The sequence below is a fragment of the Schistocerca nitens genome, chromosome 8 (genome assembly GCF_023898315.1).
Source record: "Schistocerca nitens isolate TAMUIC-IGC-003100 chromosome 8, iqSchNite1.1, whole genome shotgun sequence".
In the NCBI taxonomy this organism is placed as follows: domain Eukaryota; kingdom Metazoa; phylum Arthropoda; class Insecta; order Orthoptera; family Acrididae; genus Schistocerca; species Schistocerca nitens.
Window position 1 is genome coordinate 109,335,064 of NC_064621.1, and position 19,092 is coordinate 109,354,155.

Consider the following 19,092-nt stretch of genomic DNA (forward strand, 5'->3'; position numbering starts at 1 on the left):
TCTAAAGACTACAAAACTGTTACAGTGTGGGCACCAGTGGGACAAAATGTATTAGTTGTAACAGTATTTTAAAGGGAATAAGGTTGTTCTGTAAACAATTTGAATATGAAGCTTTTAAAAAGTAATTTCAGTTTTTTGTACCACTTGTATGTAATTTTTGAGGGAACTATTTTTCAAGGAAATCCTCGCTTATGGTAATTTTACATAGTTTATTCAGAAATGTGTACTGTAAGAACCAAATTATTTTACCAAAAGATTTGTCTGCTGTAGCGAGATGTTACTGATCTCTCAAAATTACCTTTTAATTTTAAAAGCTTTTGTGCCTATCCCAACAGGGTAAATGCAAGCATCCATACACAAATTTATTACATTGGCTTACACATGTGTAAAATAAAATCAAGTTTACGGTCAGGTATTTATTTGTTCACAAAAATGAAACAGGTTTAATACAGTCTCTGTGGTGGTCCCATAGTTGACTTCACATGTAAAGATCTGACATTCTGCCAGTGCTTCTTCAACAATGACACAAGGAAGTTTATTGCCAAGTGCACATTTTGTACTAACTCATCTTCTGACATGGCTACATGACCAACAGCAACAGAAAGGCACAGCACCTATAAACACATACAGCATTTCAGTTTACCCTAAAATGAAGCAACACTAAAACTAAAAAATTAAGGTGTGCTCTTCAAAAATGATGCATATATGCTCAACACATTACAACCAACTAATACAGTCAGCACTAACAACTGTAGGCATGAAAGCGATCTTGCATAATATTACATATGCATGATGTCTATTCATCCCTTACTCTATGCACTCAATAGAAACATTCCAGTTATTTCACTGGCCTGTAGGGTTCTGGTGCAATACTTTTAAATACTTCAAATTGGAAAGTAAGTTTAAAAGCTTAAATGTACCTTTTTCATCTGAAACTTAATTGTTGCTTTCACTTCATCAATTTTTGCCATCATTGCTTCTTGGTGTGAAAGAAGACCAGGAAATTTGCCTGCCTTATTTAAGCCTGGTCCAAGCAATCTTGGAATCTGTTTAATGAGTGCTTCACTTGCTAAAAATGCATCATACTTCTTTGCTGTAAAAAGAAAAAAATCAATGACATATCAAATATGTAATGGTACAGATACCACTAAGTTCATTCAAGCAGCCACAAGAAAACTTCAATCATACATTAACAAACTGCCTCTATCACACATGCACAGTGATTAAGTTTTCAAGCCAGTGGAGCTTTTCACAGTGCTGAAGTGCAAATTGTGTGTTTAACTGCTTGGTCACAAAGTTATGTTCACATCTGATCCCGTCATTCTAAAACAAATGTATTTGGCAGCTTTTGCAATACAATATATGTACTAAAAGCTGTCATGCTTACATAGACACTAATTTATATCAAACAGGGTGTCTACGTGGACAAGAAAAAATTTCCCGTATTTTTCCCGGATTTCATGGTTAAAAACACAATTTCTCCCGGATGAAATTACGTATAAAGCAGGTGAAAATACATCCGTGTTAAGTAACAGTATACTTTTCCTCGGAGCTGTAAAACCTATCAGTCCTTTGAACCGTAAAGGTCATAAACCGACGGAGGACGTCCCAGCACTTTAGGAAACGAAATCCAGGAAAAACAATGCGTTTGGAAAGTTGTTTGATGCGAGACAATATGCACAGAGTTTATTTTCGTATTGCGAAAGTATATACACAAATTCCACAAGTTACAGCACGGTAGCTTCCGAAACTCTAAAATAGAGATTGCGTTGAGCAATGCACCTTTGTCAGACAGTCATAGCTCATGTCACGTGATCTCGCTAGCGAATGACGACAGTTCAGAGCACGAGGCCTACGACAAAGACAGGCTGTGGTGCATACGTTACAAAGATAGGTCGAGCTCGCTCAACTAAGCAAAGTGCATTTCTACACCGGTTAACTCTTAAGTAGAAGTGTATGTACGAACAATAATTGCATCGTCTATTGGCATCCACTGTTATTAGTCCTACAATGATAGGAAGTCCATAGGCCCACTAACAGGCTCTAATTTAGCAATTTAAATTTTGCCAAAATGATTATCAGTTGTGTAGAAAAGTCCAAGTGTTCTGGCATGAAGAGATTTGTGACATTGCTCAGTAACATAATGCACAATTTTTTGAAGGTCAATTACACTTTGCCATCAATTGCATAATTTTTTATCTATGAAAGAACAATATTAAATATGAAAACTAACTTGAAGCTCAGTCTTTTTTTAGCGTGTGTTACATGTTAAGTCATATCAAATACAAATGTGCTGGTAAAATTTTAAATAGTGGCATAAATGACTTATCTTCTGGGCCCGACATTTTGAAATGGCTGATCCTCAAAGTGTTACATTTTGAATGAGAGTTATAATGCCCTGTTATTTAAGAAATTCACTGCACATTCTCACACGTAACATAAATCATCTTGCGTGGAAATTTACTTTGAAAGTAACGCATCTCAAGCCACTATTTGTAATATTTTCTGGTGATCTGTTGGAAATGTAAACAATTGCAACGCCACGCACATCGAATTCACGTTAGTTGTTACGGACGCACTGCATAATCTTCGACCTAAAGCCTTTGACACTTTTCGGTGTCGGCACTCTGGTCTGTGCATTGTGTAAATTACCCATTTTCTATGCAACTAAACTTTTATTTTGGTGTTATTCTCTGATTTATGTTTCATTGCTGCAGTATTATTCAGCAGTAGTGGACTAAAGTTGTCAGCGTATCAGATCTTACACGTCAAACCTACAAAACTAACTAAAATAAACAATGAAAAATCCCGGAATTCTAAAAAATTCCCGGGTTTTTCCCTGATCTCCCGGGCCTTATACACCCTGTCAAAAGAACTTTGTGACTGCATCTAAACTGGGGAATGTAACTATATAAAATGTTACTTTTAATCTGTTTACACTTCCAAATCAAGTTGCATTTTTAATCTTTTAAATCATAATCTTATGCTTTCTCTTAACTGCCAAATTATCCCCAGAAAGCAAAAGAACACTGTTCTAGCAGAGCCAAACAGTTTCCTTGTATTGTTAGTTCTTTTACTTGTCAATCTTTATGAAGTTAAGACATCCTCATGTGCACAATAGGTGTTAGAGAATACAGATGACTGACAATGTGATTAAAATTCTTGTATCTACCTTGCCAACAAAAAAAAATGCAGTAATTGAGGCAAATCAACATTCCCTTAAGATTTTGCATTTTTCTCTTATTCTTACATTTGCTGATTACATTTATTAGGTCTAGTATCTAAAAATTACTATGTACAACCAATCATAAAGTAATATGCCTTTCATATTCCAACTACACATGGAAGATATTCATATCTTACATTATTTTGAACTTTTATATTTGAACTCTTTGATTGCATTTTGTTTCCAAGCACAAAAACTAGGGTCTTATGCATTCATGTCTAAACTACAGGACACTAAGACAAGTTAAACAACTACACATCAACCCCAATCAACAGAAAACAGCTAAAAACAGATGTGGAGAAACATCTACAAAATATGCCGAAGAGAAATGGAGGTCCAGAACTAAAAATTAAATGATCTTCACCATACTGCTGCGATGGATAAAAAGAAAACACTCAACAGCCCACACATCATTAGCTAAAACTGTCAATAACTCAGACGGCCAACACAAACGGTAACATATGCGGTTAAAAAACTGCATTCCATCAGGAAATGGCAGACATTCAAAAGTTGGGCAATTCCTTGATAGAAAAGGCTATTTTATAAACATACAATTTCTGCTGCACAAGATATTGTCTTGCTTTAAGCAGGTGCATTCAACATATGTTCTCAACATAAAACACTGCCAGATGTGAAACACATGAAACCTGAGAGGAATGTCTTCCACACTTATTTGTTTGCTTTGTACTGTTAATTGCTCTTTTCAGAGCCACTAGATTCATCTAGTTCCCATTGCATCCACAGGTGGCATGATTAGTTGGATAGGAATTCACATGTACAGGAGTAGAGGTGGTATGTGGGAATAATGCAGTGGAATTCCAGACTTTAAGGCAGTGGTCACTGCACAGTGCTAAGAAAGTGACTGCACTGATACACTTGGCATTAGCTTCTTTGGAATTCCAAGGTTCACTTGTGACATTTCATTATAGTTCAGTGGTACTATATACACGATACACAACTTTTCTATTTTCTCCTTTATTACAGAAACTGGAAAGTCAATATGATAAAACAGAATAAAACTTATCCAGATAAACTTCATGCTCATGGACTCCCAACAATTTATTTGCTTAGAAATTTTATCACTTGTCCTCATTCTGTCATTGCAGACCTCACTACAGTAAGAGCATTTAAGCCAATGACAGATCAGAAACCAACAGCTCTGGAACTTTATCTTTGAAGAATGTGGATAATACAAGGACCAATTCTAATGGAACTGGTAAAATAATTGCTGCAATGAAAAATCCAGAAATATTAAAATGTTTGACCCAAGGAGTAAGAGAAACAGTATGTTCATCAACATACAATACTGGAAAATAGCCAGGACTAACAATGATTCTGATACAAAAGAGAAACTAAGAAATGCTGTGAGCACAGGACAATTAGCCTCATTTCACATGCAGAAACCAGTGAGAGTTTTGGGAGATTTTTCTATAGACCTGGAAAAGGCATTTGATAATATTGATTCAGATAAGCTTGCAAATTCAGGGAGAAGATGACTGGAAAACTATTGTATTTGAATCAAAAAGCACTAATAAAAGTGAGAACAGACAATACCAACGGGGCAGAACTATACACCCATTTTCTGCTATCCTAACAGAGGGGTAAAGATAATGCTGAGTTTATAAGTATTAGAACAAATGCAAATCCTGAAATAACTATGAAGCAGAATAGCAGATCAGCATAGGAAACTAGAACAGCAATGGCAAAAAGAGGTTCAGTAACAAGAATTTTATAGAATACAGAAAAGTTTTGAAAAAGACATGTTTTGCATCAAGTCGTCCTGCACAGTACTGCATCCTGGATATAGGAATAAGGAGCAAGGCTGGAAGCTTCTGGTATGTGAACATGGCAGATAGGAAGAATAAGCTGGATGTATAGATTGAAAAATTAGACCTAAGAGTGGAAGAACAAAGGCATTTAAAGAAAGTAATAGAAAGGAACTGGACTTGACACACGAGAAGTTGGGCTTATGAAAAGTGAGGCTATGTGGAAGCAAGGAGGCAAGGGCTGAAGATACATCAGATCCTGGACGATGTGATGAACAGCAGCACATACAGCAACATTATAAAGGAAGCTAAGGACCACAAGAAATGGCAATGCTAATTCCCTGCTAAAGAAAAGTGATAATCTAAGTATAACAGTATAGTATTCTTTTCTCAACAGTACATCCTTTCAACTTGGGTTATGTAGTAATTATCCTAAGTTATGTATTATACTTAGATGAGTAGTGTTAATACATAGACCCAGAATGCAGTTCACACAAAAGTTTATCTAAACCTTAAAAAATAATTGACCATCTAAAAAATAAATATAAACATTACTAACCCAATTTTTTAACTAGCTTCTTATTCTTGTTCAACTTCTTAAGAGCTTCAACATCCATATAGGGGACATTATTGGCTTTTGCTTCATCACAGTGCTGCTGATCACCTAGGATGCAAACTTGCATTTTGGGCCTTGGGATATGCTTCAACCTGTAAATTTAATATAATTCTCATAACTGTACTTAACACTACACAGTAAAATGTATTAATGGAGCTCTCAGTTTGTATTCTCGTCACTTAAGATCACGATAATACATGCAAATACCATCACTGAAAATTGTATCTGAACTCCCCATAGTATCCATTTCATTGGACACTTATAAAATATAGAGGTCTAAACTCCCACAGAAACTATAAACATTGAACAAAGTTCAAAATAAAATTACCAACAGCTTGCAACTCATTGGACCAAAACATTCAATTTCTAACTTGGATTTCTTTAAACTTTGAACTCCACCAACCAGTACACCCTGCAAGCCTTAAATTTATAGACAAATTCACCTAAATCTGAGTCCATGGAACTAGAATCCACCAAACATAATTGTATTACCCAGTACTAAAATGATCAGGTGAAAATACAAATCAATGATAAACAAGCACAGACTACCGACCATTTGCATAATCAACTACTTTGAGACCATTCACAACTTCATGTTTCCTGAACATTGGAGTTTTTAAGGATGACAACCTGCCATATCACCATGCCACAACTGTTTAAAATTGGTTTGGAAGACATTCTGGACACTTCGAGTGAATGATCTGCTCACCCAAAACACCCAACATTAATCTCATCAAACATTTATGGGACAATCTGAAGGTCAGTTCACAAAATCCTGCACGGACAAAGTTTTTCGCTACTATGGTTCAATATTTCTGCAGGGAACATCCAACAACTTAAGTCGATGCCACATTGAGTTGTGGCACTACACCATGTAGGAGGAGGTCAGACATCAGGAGGTATCCTGTAACTTCCATCACCTCAGTGTATGAAAGCAAGCATCATATCCGAAGTTAAGACCCAAAAAATTCTGCACATTTAAGAAAACACTGAAACCAATGTCAGTTTACATTGAGTAGTATGTCGCACTACAGTTGGTATCTAACAATATCAATCCAAAATGACTAACGATTTTACTACTGCAGCTAGCTACCAATCTGCTTTGAGTGCCCAATTAGTAATTATTGTAACAGGGTCCAACATTTCATATTCAAGCACATGCATGTGCCCACATCAATCCACAATGGCCATCTAAAGTCAAGAACATTTCGAATATCATTCACACAAACCAACTGAAATCAACAGTGAATTCTCACTATGGCAGCTTTCAATCTTGATAGGGCAGTGACATCTGCTAACAAAAAGTTAATCCTCTGGCTGGTGCTGTATGTGCTGAGCTGTGAGATTCTAGGGTGCTTTGTCACAATGTTTCGTGTCACTAAGTTATTGCAGAGACAAAAAATTCATTTGCCTATGAAAGTTGTCTGCATTAATGTTTGTTACAAATCCCACATAGATTTGTAAGTGGCTTTTCTTCCAGTAGTTTCTGTAATTGTTAAATTCCAATAGTTACACATTACGAATACACATCAGTAATTCGACAGCCCTTCATAGCTACACATCAAACACCTACCTCACATACAAAACATAACACTCCACACCACCATTCTACACATGTCAGCATAGAATCTACTAAGGAAACAACTAAGAGGAGCTTACTACTTGGACCAATCCCCAATTGACTTTAGTACTGAAAGTGAACTGTGACTAAGCACATAGAAACATTCTTTCAATCAAATTTGTTGCATCGTTCTTTCATTATAGGCTAAGTGTTTCACCATCAGATTCATACGAACTGTGAATTACATCTCTTGTTGGGACAATACTCTTGCTTACACCCGCTGACATTTGTGGAAGAGTTATTTACATCAGCATCAAATAAGCTGTCATTGTTGCTCTTCATATTTCCACATCTCTGAGCTGTACTACATTTAGAAAGAACTAACATGTTTTATAAATCTGACAGTACTGGTACACTGTTAATGCACCTTTCACACAAGCTGTCAGATCTTTTACATTCTTAGCAGGCAGAACTGAAGCTCCTAACAAGCAGCACAAAATCCACTGTATAATATTTGTGAACAGCTCACATTCCCAAGCACAGATATGTCTAGCTCTCAGGAGATGGCCTGTAGTCCCAGGTTTCATCAACAGCACTTTAGCACCCAAAGGCCACTCAAAACTGGATTTCAGAACAGGACAAGTTAACAGCTATTGAAGGGTTAACCTATCCTCACCGACTTGCCTTGTTTCCAAAAAACTTACAGTGTGTTCTGATATTTTACCTTATTATGAATCTTACAGTAATTGCACAACTCCAGAAAAACAAATACAATACATACACGGTTTACCCCATGTTGCAAAGTCAAAATTTATTTTGCACTGCCTGGAGGAGGAAAAACATGAATGTACAAAAAACATATATGAGTGTCTTCGACAGTTTACCAACATTCTATCAAAATAAAATAGTTCTTAAATATCTGACTTTTTTACTTTCATTCTCTAATTTCAGTGTATGGAACCTAAGAAAGTATAAGATTCATTATGGATTTCACTTAAACCATGGAAAGTAATGCCACTACCAGAACCTAATACTACATTCAGAATTTCCTCAACCACACTTCCACTGTTCAGCACTGTTGAGCATCATTCATTCCATTTAGTGTGAAGACATTGGGCAGAATGTACTACATCATGTCCAATGCAACTAGATTAATGCAATATCTTACGATTTGTACAGGCAGTCACACTCAGCAAATAGTTTTTAGCATATCAATTCATTCCCAAGCCCACATGTGCACACTTTGCTGCATGTTTCTCCCAGTTATCAAACCACTTGAGAAAAATTGTCAAATATCTTTCACAGTTAAAAAGATCAGGGAAGTCCCATCTACAACAATACAAACACCAATATTACAAATTGTAAGAAATTATATTTTATTGTGCTTCTTTCCTATAACTGTCATACTGTAAGATTCCTTCCTACACTTGCATAAGAAATTAAGTATGAATCAAATTACAATTCGTCTTGAAATGGCCTTTGTGCTCAGCATAAAATGCTGAACTATTTTACTACCTTTTCAACACTGATGAACTTCATAAAGGCTTATCCTTCCACTCCAAGCAATACACACAAGTCTACATCTACCCCATGGCATAAGTGAAGAAATTGGTCTCTAACAACTTCCCTATTCTACCACCTAGTATCAACCCATTGCAGAGTTTTTGCAACAACAACAACCTGAATTTAAGTAGCAATGCAATTCTGTGAAAAGAAAAGCTAACGTTAAGTTCCTTCGGCAACAAAATATTTTCAAACTAATATCAGTACCTGCATAGGCAAACCACGTGGTTACATACACACTTCTTGTATCGTGTACGAATTCTCAAACTAGCCTACTGCTGTTTTGACTTACCGCCATACAGGGCAACGAATAAAATAACGGTAGTTAACTACCTCCCCAATTATTTTAAGACCCTGGGTGCAGGTCCGCCAGGATCTGCCCAGCTCCCTGACATAGCATGAGATGCCTTTATTCCACAAACCGTGTCGAAATGAAATAGAGCTCACACTATTTCCCAAAGTTATGAATGATAAGCTATTCAGTGCTTTAGAAACATTCTGTAGAAATAAAGGTATCTCGAGTCAGGTCATCACGTACTTCACTGTGCCCGAAAATCGTTTGTCCTTCTGCGGATCATAATTCTTCAGGCCAATTTGGATCTCCACAGTTTCAACAAATTTCCTCTGCTTTTCCTTCGCGTGCGAGAGCACAGCACCTATACACTCGTACAGAGTATCCCTGGAAACCTTCGAACTGAAATAAAGTTAGATAAATAATTAAAACCAAATATACGGTTGAACACGAAATGACCATGCTTTACAAACTAAAGATTAAACTACAAATTTGCAGATCATATCCTTACCTCATTTTCACAGCACAACGTCCAACTCAGCACTCTCACGAACACGACAGGAAATGGTCGAAACTCAAATGAAAGATAAGACACTCAAACGAACATAGATGACACTACACTAATTCCAAAGATAATCTACACACCAATAGCGGAAATGGCACACTTGAGAGATGCACGAAAATAAAAAAAAAAAATAAACAAAGTTCTTGCTGAATTTATTGAAATACGAGGGCGTCATACATGTTTATGCAAGGACAAGACAGCAGCTGCTTAAAATTGCAAAATCTTAGTAGAAGCTGCTGCTGGACATTCTGCAGACAATTGAATATCTCCAGATCGTGACTATTCACACTTGCCCTCATGTCTCGCAACGTCAAAAGATCCCACAGTGCATAAAGGGAAACTAGATCTGGAAAGGTTAAGTAGGGAGAAGGGAAAAGAGAGGTGGGAAGTGACAACAGGTTATCGAAGAAATAGGAATAAGACGTTTTCAGACAGTGTGATCATGAATGTGGAAAACAGGTTTCATCTGTTGTCACAGTTGGAAACTGATGAGCCAGAAATAGAGGTAGAAGTAGACAGGATACAAAACTTTCATAAAGTGTTGGAAAAGTAAGAAATCAGAAAAAGCTGCGAAGAAGAAGGTTTTGTTGTTAAGGCCCGTCAACACGCAACGATCTGTCTGCGCACAACACATCTGCGCAGACAGATCGTTGCGTGTAGACAGAAGATTTGCACCAACCTAAGGTGTGTGCAAAACTGGAAGTTGGAGTTGGAGGTTTGAGCGCAACCTCTCAAATCTGTGGGTTCAAACCACATCTGCACAGACAAGTTGGAGCGTGGAGATCGCCGCAAATCTGGCGCCAAACATCTGTTTACTCAGTGTAGTGTTTGTAATTGTGCGCACAGAGCATTAAAATGGCTGATACTCGTCAGTGTTCTCAAGAGTTTGTAAGTGTATTCATTGAAATATATAGAAACCACCCATTTTTATGGAAGATTAAATCTTAAAAGTAAAGAATATAGTGACCGAGACAAAAATACAGCAGCATACAACGCTCTAATTGGAAAAATTGCGGGCATTTGACGCCTCGGCAAACAGAGAAACGGTAATAAAAAAAATTCATTGCGAACTGGCGAAATTATTTGCGGGTAGATGTCGAAACTTATAATTATCTCTTAAAGCTTGTAACCCCTCATATTATGAGAAAAAAAATACTTGTATGAGAAGGGCAATTTCTCCTCATGAACGGCTGGCGGTAACATTGATTCATAGCAACAGGAAGGAGCTACAAGGATTTGGAATTTTCAACTGCAATATCGAAACAAGCGTTGAGTAAAATAATACCCAACACATGTGAAGCTATTTACGCTGTCCTGAAGGATGAGTTCATGAAGGCAAGTCAAGTAAATTAAGTCTGTCAGGGAACTGTTTACCCAAAAGAGTTATCCAAAGTTCAGAAATTTAGAAGATGTGGTGTAAGAGTAGATCAAGTATACCAGCCAACGTTATGGTATTTTTATCTGCTTGGCATTCTTAGTGATCAAGAAACGCCACGACCAAGCAGGAGTACCATTGAAGATGAAATTGGAGTGTCACTGTGCCAGGAAATGGAACACGAAGTAATGTAAAACAAAACAGGTTCGCCCTGCAACTGTCGCACTAAATGTACGTGAGGAAACTGCTTTCGCTTCAGCAGCCACTGTCTACACCATTTTGACCGCTTTCTCAGTTTCCTGCAGTTGGTCTGAATTTTTTTTTGCGACACAAGTTGTGAACACAGACCACAACAGAACTTCCTCCATTTCTATATTTCAAAATAACTGAATTAAATTTTTGATGTTTACGGGGAGCGTAGTCGCTTGCCACTGATATTTCTTTTCTACACCGACAGATGGCGGGCTAGTAGTAGATTGGGGTTTGTGTCGTGTGAACACACCACAATTGCAGCGATCTTTTGCATGTACAGACATCTGCGCCGATCGTTGCGTATGACAGATCGTTGCGTGTGGACCGGCCTTTAGGTAGTTCCATGGTAGAGGTGTTGGCCAACTGTCACAGGACGAACTAGAGTCAGATTACCAGGTCACAAGCTTTTTTTAAACCTAGTGCAAGTCTGGGTCAGGTGATAGAGGATGTAGGGTCATTTTGTAAAGATTTCACAAAGGAAGACACCATGGTAATAGTGGGTGGGGTGGGCAACAGCATAGATAGGAACCGAAATTATTCAATTGAGAGTGACCTGGTAAAGATAGCTTCAGCAACGAGACATACTGGTTTTGGCTTGTGTCTGTTCTGAGTCGCCATGACCGGTATCATTTAAAATCTTCTGTTAGGAGATTTAATTTAGAGGTGGGACAGCTGCTTCGATCAGGCGGGGGGGCTCATATCGGTGTGGTTCCTGTTGACTCTATCAGCAGGTGGGACAATACTAGGCATGGCCTTCACCTCAACAGGAAAGGGAAGAGAAAACTGTCTGGGCTAATAGCAAATAACTTAAAGGGGGGAGGGAGGTCACAGTCACATGTGGTACAGTACCGGTGGTTACAAGTGTCAGATCAGCAGTTTTTTAGAGTAGGAAGGCAGAAACAAAAGTTGTTCAGAGACAGGCTGAAAATAATATTCACATTGATAAAACAGGCAGCCAGAAAGCAAATTTTAATGTACACAATTCACACAGCCAGCCTCCCAATGAAACTAAAGATACTCAAAAATTGGCAGGAAAATTAGGTTCATCCAGTTGTAATTGAGCCAGTGCACAAAATCAGCTATAACTATTGCATCAGAATATCCGAGGTCTAAGGGTAAGCTTAATCAGTTGCTTATTTGTGTTGAAGAATTAGAGTTCAGCAAACCAGTTGATATAATCTGCACTTCTGAACATCATGTGACCACTGCTATAGATATGTTAAATGTTACAGGATTCAAGTTAGCTTCTAATTTCCATAGAGGAAATATGGAGAAAGGTGGAGTAGCCATATTTGTCAGAAACTGTTTTGATTTCAAGAATATTGATATTAATAAATTTTGCTCAGAGCAGCACTTAGAAGCTTGTGCAACAGAAGTAGTATTTCATAATACTTTATAATAGTAGGTATATACAGATCTCCTTCAGGAAATTTTAACCTCTTCATAAAAAATCTGGAAGCTCTGCTGTCCCACCTCATAGCAAAAAAACAAGGATTTGCTGGAGATTTTAATGTGGATTTATTGAAAAGCTCAGTCAGTGAACAGTTATTGCAGTCAGTAACACTATCATTCAATTTAGTTCCTACTGTGAACTTTGCTACTAAGATATGTAAATGCTCTGAGACTGCTATTGATAATATCTTTGTAGACAAATCTGGGGAAAAAAGTCATATCACAAAACCAATAGTAAATGGGCTACCTGATCATGACATGCAGCAGTTTGTGTTAAATTTTGAAACTTGTCGGGATAAAAAAACTATTAAGTCTGAGTACACGAGGGTAATAAATAAGTCAAAAATTGAGAAATTCAGAAAATTGCTCAAAGACATGGACTGGATAGTTGTTTACAATACGTCTGACTCAAATGGAAAATACAAAGCATTCATTAATAAAGTTGACACCACTTTTAAGAATTGTTTTCCCTTAAAGGTAACTCGACTCACACACAAGTCAAAAAATAAACCATGGATTACACAATGAATAAAGATATCATGTGGGACAAAAAGGAGACTATCTAATATCTAGGGACAGCTCTGAAGTTAGAATTGCAATGCATTACAAAGAATACTGCAAAATATTGAAGCAAGTAATCCAGACATCGAAGCAGCTTTATTATGAGAAAAAGATAATTACATCAGGTAACAAAATAAAATCTGTATGGGATGTTGTGAAGATAGAGACAGCTGGGGCCAAAAAGGAAGAGGATCAGATAGCTCTAAAAATAAATCAAACTTTGGTAATAAGTACAGTTAGTGTTGCAAACCTCTTAAATAACTACTTCATTTCTGTTACAGGCAGCTTGGGGTTATCAGGTTCAGTGAACAGTGCAATGGAGTATCTGAAACCAGTCTTTAAAAATAACTTCAGTAAAATGGAAATGACACCCACATCTTCCAAAGAAGTAGCATCCATCATAAAATCCTTACACTCTATGTATTCCAGTCGTTATGATAACATATCAACAAAGTTAATCAAAGAGTGCACATACGAGTTAAGTTCTGTCTTAAGTTATTTGTGTAATCAATCTCTTATCAGTGGAACATTTCCATACTGGCTAAAATATACTGAAGTTAAGCCTCTTTACAAGAAGGGGGATAAAGATATGCCATCAAACTATCGATCAATTTCACTTTTACTGGCTTTCTCAAAAATATTTGAAAAGGTTGTGTTCAAGCGTCTCCTTAAGCATCTGACTGAAAATGATATATTGTCCATGTCACAGTTTGGATATCTGAAGGGTTCTGATATAGAGAAAGCTATTTACACTTACAATGAGAGTGTACTTAAGTCATTAGATAATAAACTAAAGGCTATTGGCATTTTCTGTGACCTATCAAAAGCCTTTGACTGTGTGAACTGCAGCATTCTCCTAAATAAATTAGAGTATTATGGTATCACCGGCAATGCTGCGAAATGGTTTGAGTCTTATATATCTAACAGGAAACAAAGGTTGTCGTTGCGAAATACCTGTGCAGTGAACAGTAATTCTTCTTCTGATTGGGAATTAATTACATTTGGTGTTCCTCAAGGTTCCATTTTGCGTCCATTGCTTTCTATTGTGTATATTAATGACCTCTCAACTGTTACATTGAGACGATACAAACATAGCAATAAGTTGCAAGTCAAGTACAGATTTAGAAACAGCTGCTAATCAAATTTTCACTGACATTAATAAGTGGTTTAAAGCGAATTCTTTGTCATTAAACTTTGAGAAGACCCACTATATGCAGTTCAGAACCTGTAAGAGATTTCCTTCCAGCATGACTATAACGTATGAAGACATGCAGATCGAAGAGGTTGACAGTGTTAAATTTCTGGGATTACAACTCGATAATAAATTCAGTTGGGAAGGGCATGCCACAGACTTGCTTAAGCGCCTAAACAAGTCTGTATTTGCCATGAGAATGAGGTCAGATGTAGGAGATATAAATATAAAAAAACTTGCATACATTGCTAACTTTCATTCTATTATGTCATATGGGATCATATTCTAGGGCCACCCATCAAACCGAGCAAAAGTTTTTTGGGTGCCAAAGCGTGTTATAAGAATCATTTATGGTGTAAATTCAAGAACATCTTGTAGAAACCTGTTCAAGGAACTTTGTATTCCAACCACTGCTTCTCATTATATTTATTCCTTAATGAAATTTGTTGCAAGTAATACATCTTTATTTCCAACTAATAGCGCAGTACACAGTATCAATACTAGGAATAAGAAGAATCTACATAAAGGCCTAAAATCACTTACCTTGGTCCAAAAAGGGGGCCTAAAAACACTTACCTTGGTCCAAAAAGGGGCCCAATATTTATTAACACACATTGTTAATAAATTGCCAGCAATCATTAAAAACTTGGTTTCAGATAAAGTACCGTTTAATTAGAGTTTGAAAGACTTTTTGATAGGCAACTCCTTCTACTCTATAGATGAATATCTTAACAGAGACTGTTAAGTCAGCTTAAGTAAAAATATCTGTATGAGTTCAGTTTTGACAACACTACATCACAACAGTCAAGATTAGGTGTTTTGAGTATGATAAATTTATTAATAGTGAATAACAGTGTTTCATTGTGACAGTGTGTTAACTCTGTAAATATTTGCTGTCCCAGTTTACTGCATTGTATTAGCTTATTTTCAACTATCTCCTGAAAAATAATCAGGGTAGTAAGTATTATATTCAAATGTTTTATGTTTTTATGTCATACTTTCTGACACGTTCCACACCCACGAGCATCATCTCATTTTTTGGGTCTATGGAACGAAAACTGAATCTAATCTAATTTCGAACCTTGACATACTCATAGGCCATCAACAACATGGACTGTTGTGTGAAGTCAAGGTTTCTCAGGATGTAAGTTTTCACGGTGATATTGGTAGTGGGAAAGCATAAAGGCCAATTCACACTGGCCTTAACATCCCGTCAAAACATTCACCATTCCATATCAAATGGCATCATCGACACTGACCATCCCATCAAGGCACATCACGTCACTCTCAAGGCCAATTCACACTGTCCATCACAGCACCATCTCATCAAAGTGTATTAACACTGTCAGTCACGTCCTGACACGGTATGTCAGGCCAATTCAAGTCCTGTGTAATAGATACATCACAACACTCTCTGGTGTGGAATTTGTTACCGTTAGACAGTTGGAGCGACACAAGCACTCAATGTAGTGAGAAAGCATTCACGTGCGTCGTTAGAATAATGTTCATTTTTAATTACTTTCTACTTAATTAAGGGAATAGTTGTCATAATTGTGCGTTCTATTACGAAAAGGTGTGAATTATCGTGAAATACACGTTAAAACAGCTGAATCGCACTGACTGAATGGCATACGCTATAACTTATTCACGAAAAAATACATTTGAATATATGTATATTTGCGGCTTATTCCAATCAGAGCAAGGAAATATAAATATTTATTCCACACATGCGAAGCCTACACTTCTGTTGTTTGTTGTTTATTATCACAGGCACTCTTCCTGACACTTAAACATTTTTATGGAGTCTAAGGATTCGCCCATTCTTAAGTTTCACTTGGCTTTCTAATACACCAATCATTTTCTAAATGTAATTAATATCGCTTCAAAAGTCAATGTGCTGAAGATTCTTGCTGCTTATAGATCAAATTTAGCAATAATTGTAGAATAGGTTTCTTCTGTGGTGGGAAACAGTTTTATTACTTTCGACGATTTATTATCACACCTGCGTCGCTTTATCTTAAGTTACAGCTTTGGGGGCTTATTTCTTACATTAAACAATGGAGGTGTTACATTCTAAGCAGGATTCCTACGTTCCAGATTCACTGATTTGGCTGAAACTGTAGCGAACAGGCCTCCACTTTATTGGATAGATATACAATGTGTTTCTGCAGTAGGTCAGGTCTTCTGGTGTTTCCTAGAAATTATTTGCTGTTAAAGGAAAACGGTATTATTCGGTAAATAATTGTATGTTACAAGATACTTGTAAATAAGCTGTCCTGCAATGCCCAGGGTCTTTAGTAAGCTAAAGTGTGAAATGTGTTGTCATGTTGTAGTTATTGTCGATTTTTATGCCACTACAATGATTCCCTATTGTAAAAACTATATGTCAGACCAATATAAACGGTGCTATTCGTACTCATCCGATATCATATTCAGAAGTGTCGCTTGCTAGCCTCTGGGGACGCTGATGTCGCTGTGGGTAACAAAAACGAGATGGAGTGACGCGACTGTTATGCTAAACTGCATCCCAATATGTCAAATCACATGGCTGTCCCCAACTGTTTTTCTGCAGCCCTTGTAATCTTCAACCATTTTTATGCGCGAAGAGTACATATTTCTGGCAGACACCAAAGCATTTAAAAGCCCAGTACCAGCGAGATCATTGCACATGTGTGCATAGCTTTTTGAGTCCAGTCTCGCACCATTGAAGAAAATAACTATTAGAACGCCTGCCAGCCATTTAAAGGAACAGTACATCTAGACCTTGCGAAGCTTTAGTAAATGATTAGGTAATTTTATTCCCTTGAGGGATTTTTCTGCAGAAATATGTTGTGCTTAAGAATCATGAGGTAACAGAAGTAAAAGAATCTCACTACACCGTTATTTCACTTGGAAAAGTAATATACTTTCCACATTCCATACAACGATTGGGTCATGAGAGCCGATAATTGTGGGTCACATACTAAACTCATCGCTATAAATTATATGAACAAGTTAACTTGGCTCACTTTAGAGAGGAGGTAGCATAGGTAGAAATATGCATGTTACAAAGGTTACACTTATATTAGTGAAATTAAGCTGCATACCACATTCATAATCACTGGTCACATTGCAGCCAATCGCTAACAACTAAACCCGTCATAATCTTTCTTCAAATTAGATAATTTCCAACATTTGCAATGTTTGGGCATTTACCACACTATAGCCTATTGACATTGGTACTAATAAACTGCAATGTATTTTCAATCAGCAACAAAATTTGTGTTATCAAAATTAATGAGACAAGCTTATCAAATTCTTCATCATACACAAATAATCGAAATAATAAAAAAAAAAAAGAACAGGATCTTGAGGAGGAAAGTTGTACATGTCAGGCATCATTCAGTACTTCACCACTTCTCCAAGAAGTGCCGATTACAAGTGGGAAGCAGAAATGTTTAACTCAATTTAATTCATTATAAATGATGTTTCTGGAAAGCCTGCAGTGTCATTCATAATTTAAATAATGAATATCTACACCACTTGTATATTTTTTCATGCTTAGCATAAGGTATTTCGAGAATTTCTCGTTGTCTTGATCAAATATTTACATTAGTGTTTCATGTGTTATTGTGCCTCTCCTGCATTGCAGTCGTCTTTTTGGAGTTTTAAGGTTCTGGGCCTTCTCCATTATGCAGAAAACCACACACATACAAATCTTCACTCATACTGTTTGGAAGTTTCACATGGTCTACATCTACATTTATACTCCGCAAGCCACCCATCGGTGTGTGGCGGAGGGCACTTTACGTGCCACTCTCATTACCTCCCTTTCCTGTTCCAGTCGCGTATGGTTCGCAGGAAGAACGACTGTCTGAAAGCCTCCGTGCGCGCTCTAATCTCTCTAATTTTACATTCGTGATCTCCTCGGGAGGTATAAATAGGGGGAAGCAATATATTCGATACCTCATTCAGAAACGCACCTTCTCGAAACCTGGCGAGCAAGCTACACCGCGATGCAGAGCGCCTCTCTTGCAGAGACTGCCACTTGAGTTTGCTAAACATCTCCGTAACGCTATCACAGTTACCAAATAACCCTGTGACGAAATGCGCCGCTCTTCTTTGGATCTTCTCTATCTCCTCTGTCAACCCGATCTGGTACGGATCCCACACTGATGAGCAATACTCAAGTATAGGTCGAACGAGTGTTTTGTAAGCCACCTCCTTTGTTGATGGACTACATTTTCTAAGGACTCTCCCAATGAATCTCAACCTGGTAACCGCCTTACCAACAATTAATTTTATATGATCGTTCCACTTCAAATCGTTCCGCACGCATACTCCCAGATATTTTACAGAAGTAACTGCTACCAGTGTTTGTTCCGCTATCGTATAATCATACAATAAAGGATCCTTCTTTCTGTGTATTCGCAATTCATTACATTTGTCTATGTTAAGGGTCAGTTGCCACTCCCTGCACCAAGTGCCTATCCGCTGCAGATCTTCCTGCATTTCGCTACAATTTTCTAATGCTGCAACTTCTCTGTATACTACAGCAACATCCGCGAAAAGCCGCATGGGACTTCCGACACTATCTACTAGGTCATTTATATACACTCCTGGAAATGGAAAAAAGAACACATTGACACCGGTGTGTCAGACCCACCATACTTGCTCCGGACACTGCGAGAG

At 37.3% G+C, this 19,092-nt stretch overlaps 1 protein-coding gene across 1 annotated transcript; it reads right to left on the reverse strand.

Annotated features, from left to right (window-relative positions):
- Positions 1-401: 401 nt before the first annotated feature.
- LOC126198701 (60S ribosomal protein L10a) lies at positions 402-9,656 on the reverse strand. The gene is made up of 5 exons (XM_049935201.1): positions 9,536-9,656; positions 9,271-9,426; positions 5,552-5,700; positions 921-1,093; positions 402-614 (listed from the first exon to the last, which is right to left on the reverse strand). Exons 1-5 carry the CDS (start codon positions 9,538-9,540, stop codon positions 444-446), a joined length of 654 nt encoding a protein of 217 aa, XP_049791158.1. The 5' UTR covers positions 9,541-9,656; the 3' UTR covers positions 402-443.
- Positions 9,657-19,092: the final 9,436 nt, after the last annotated feature.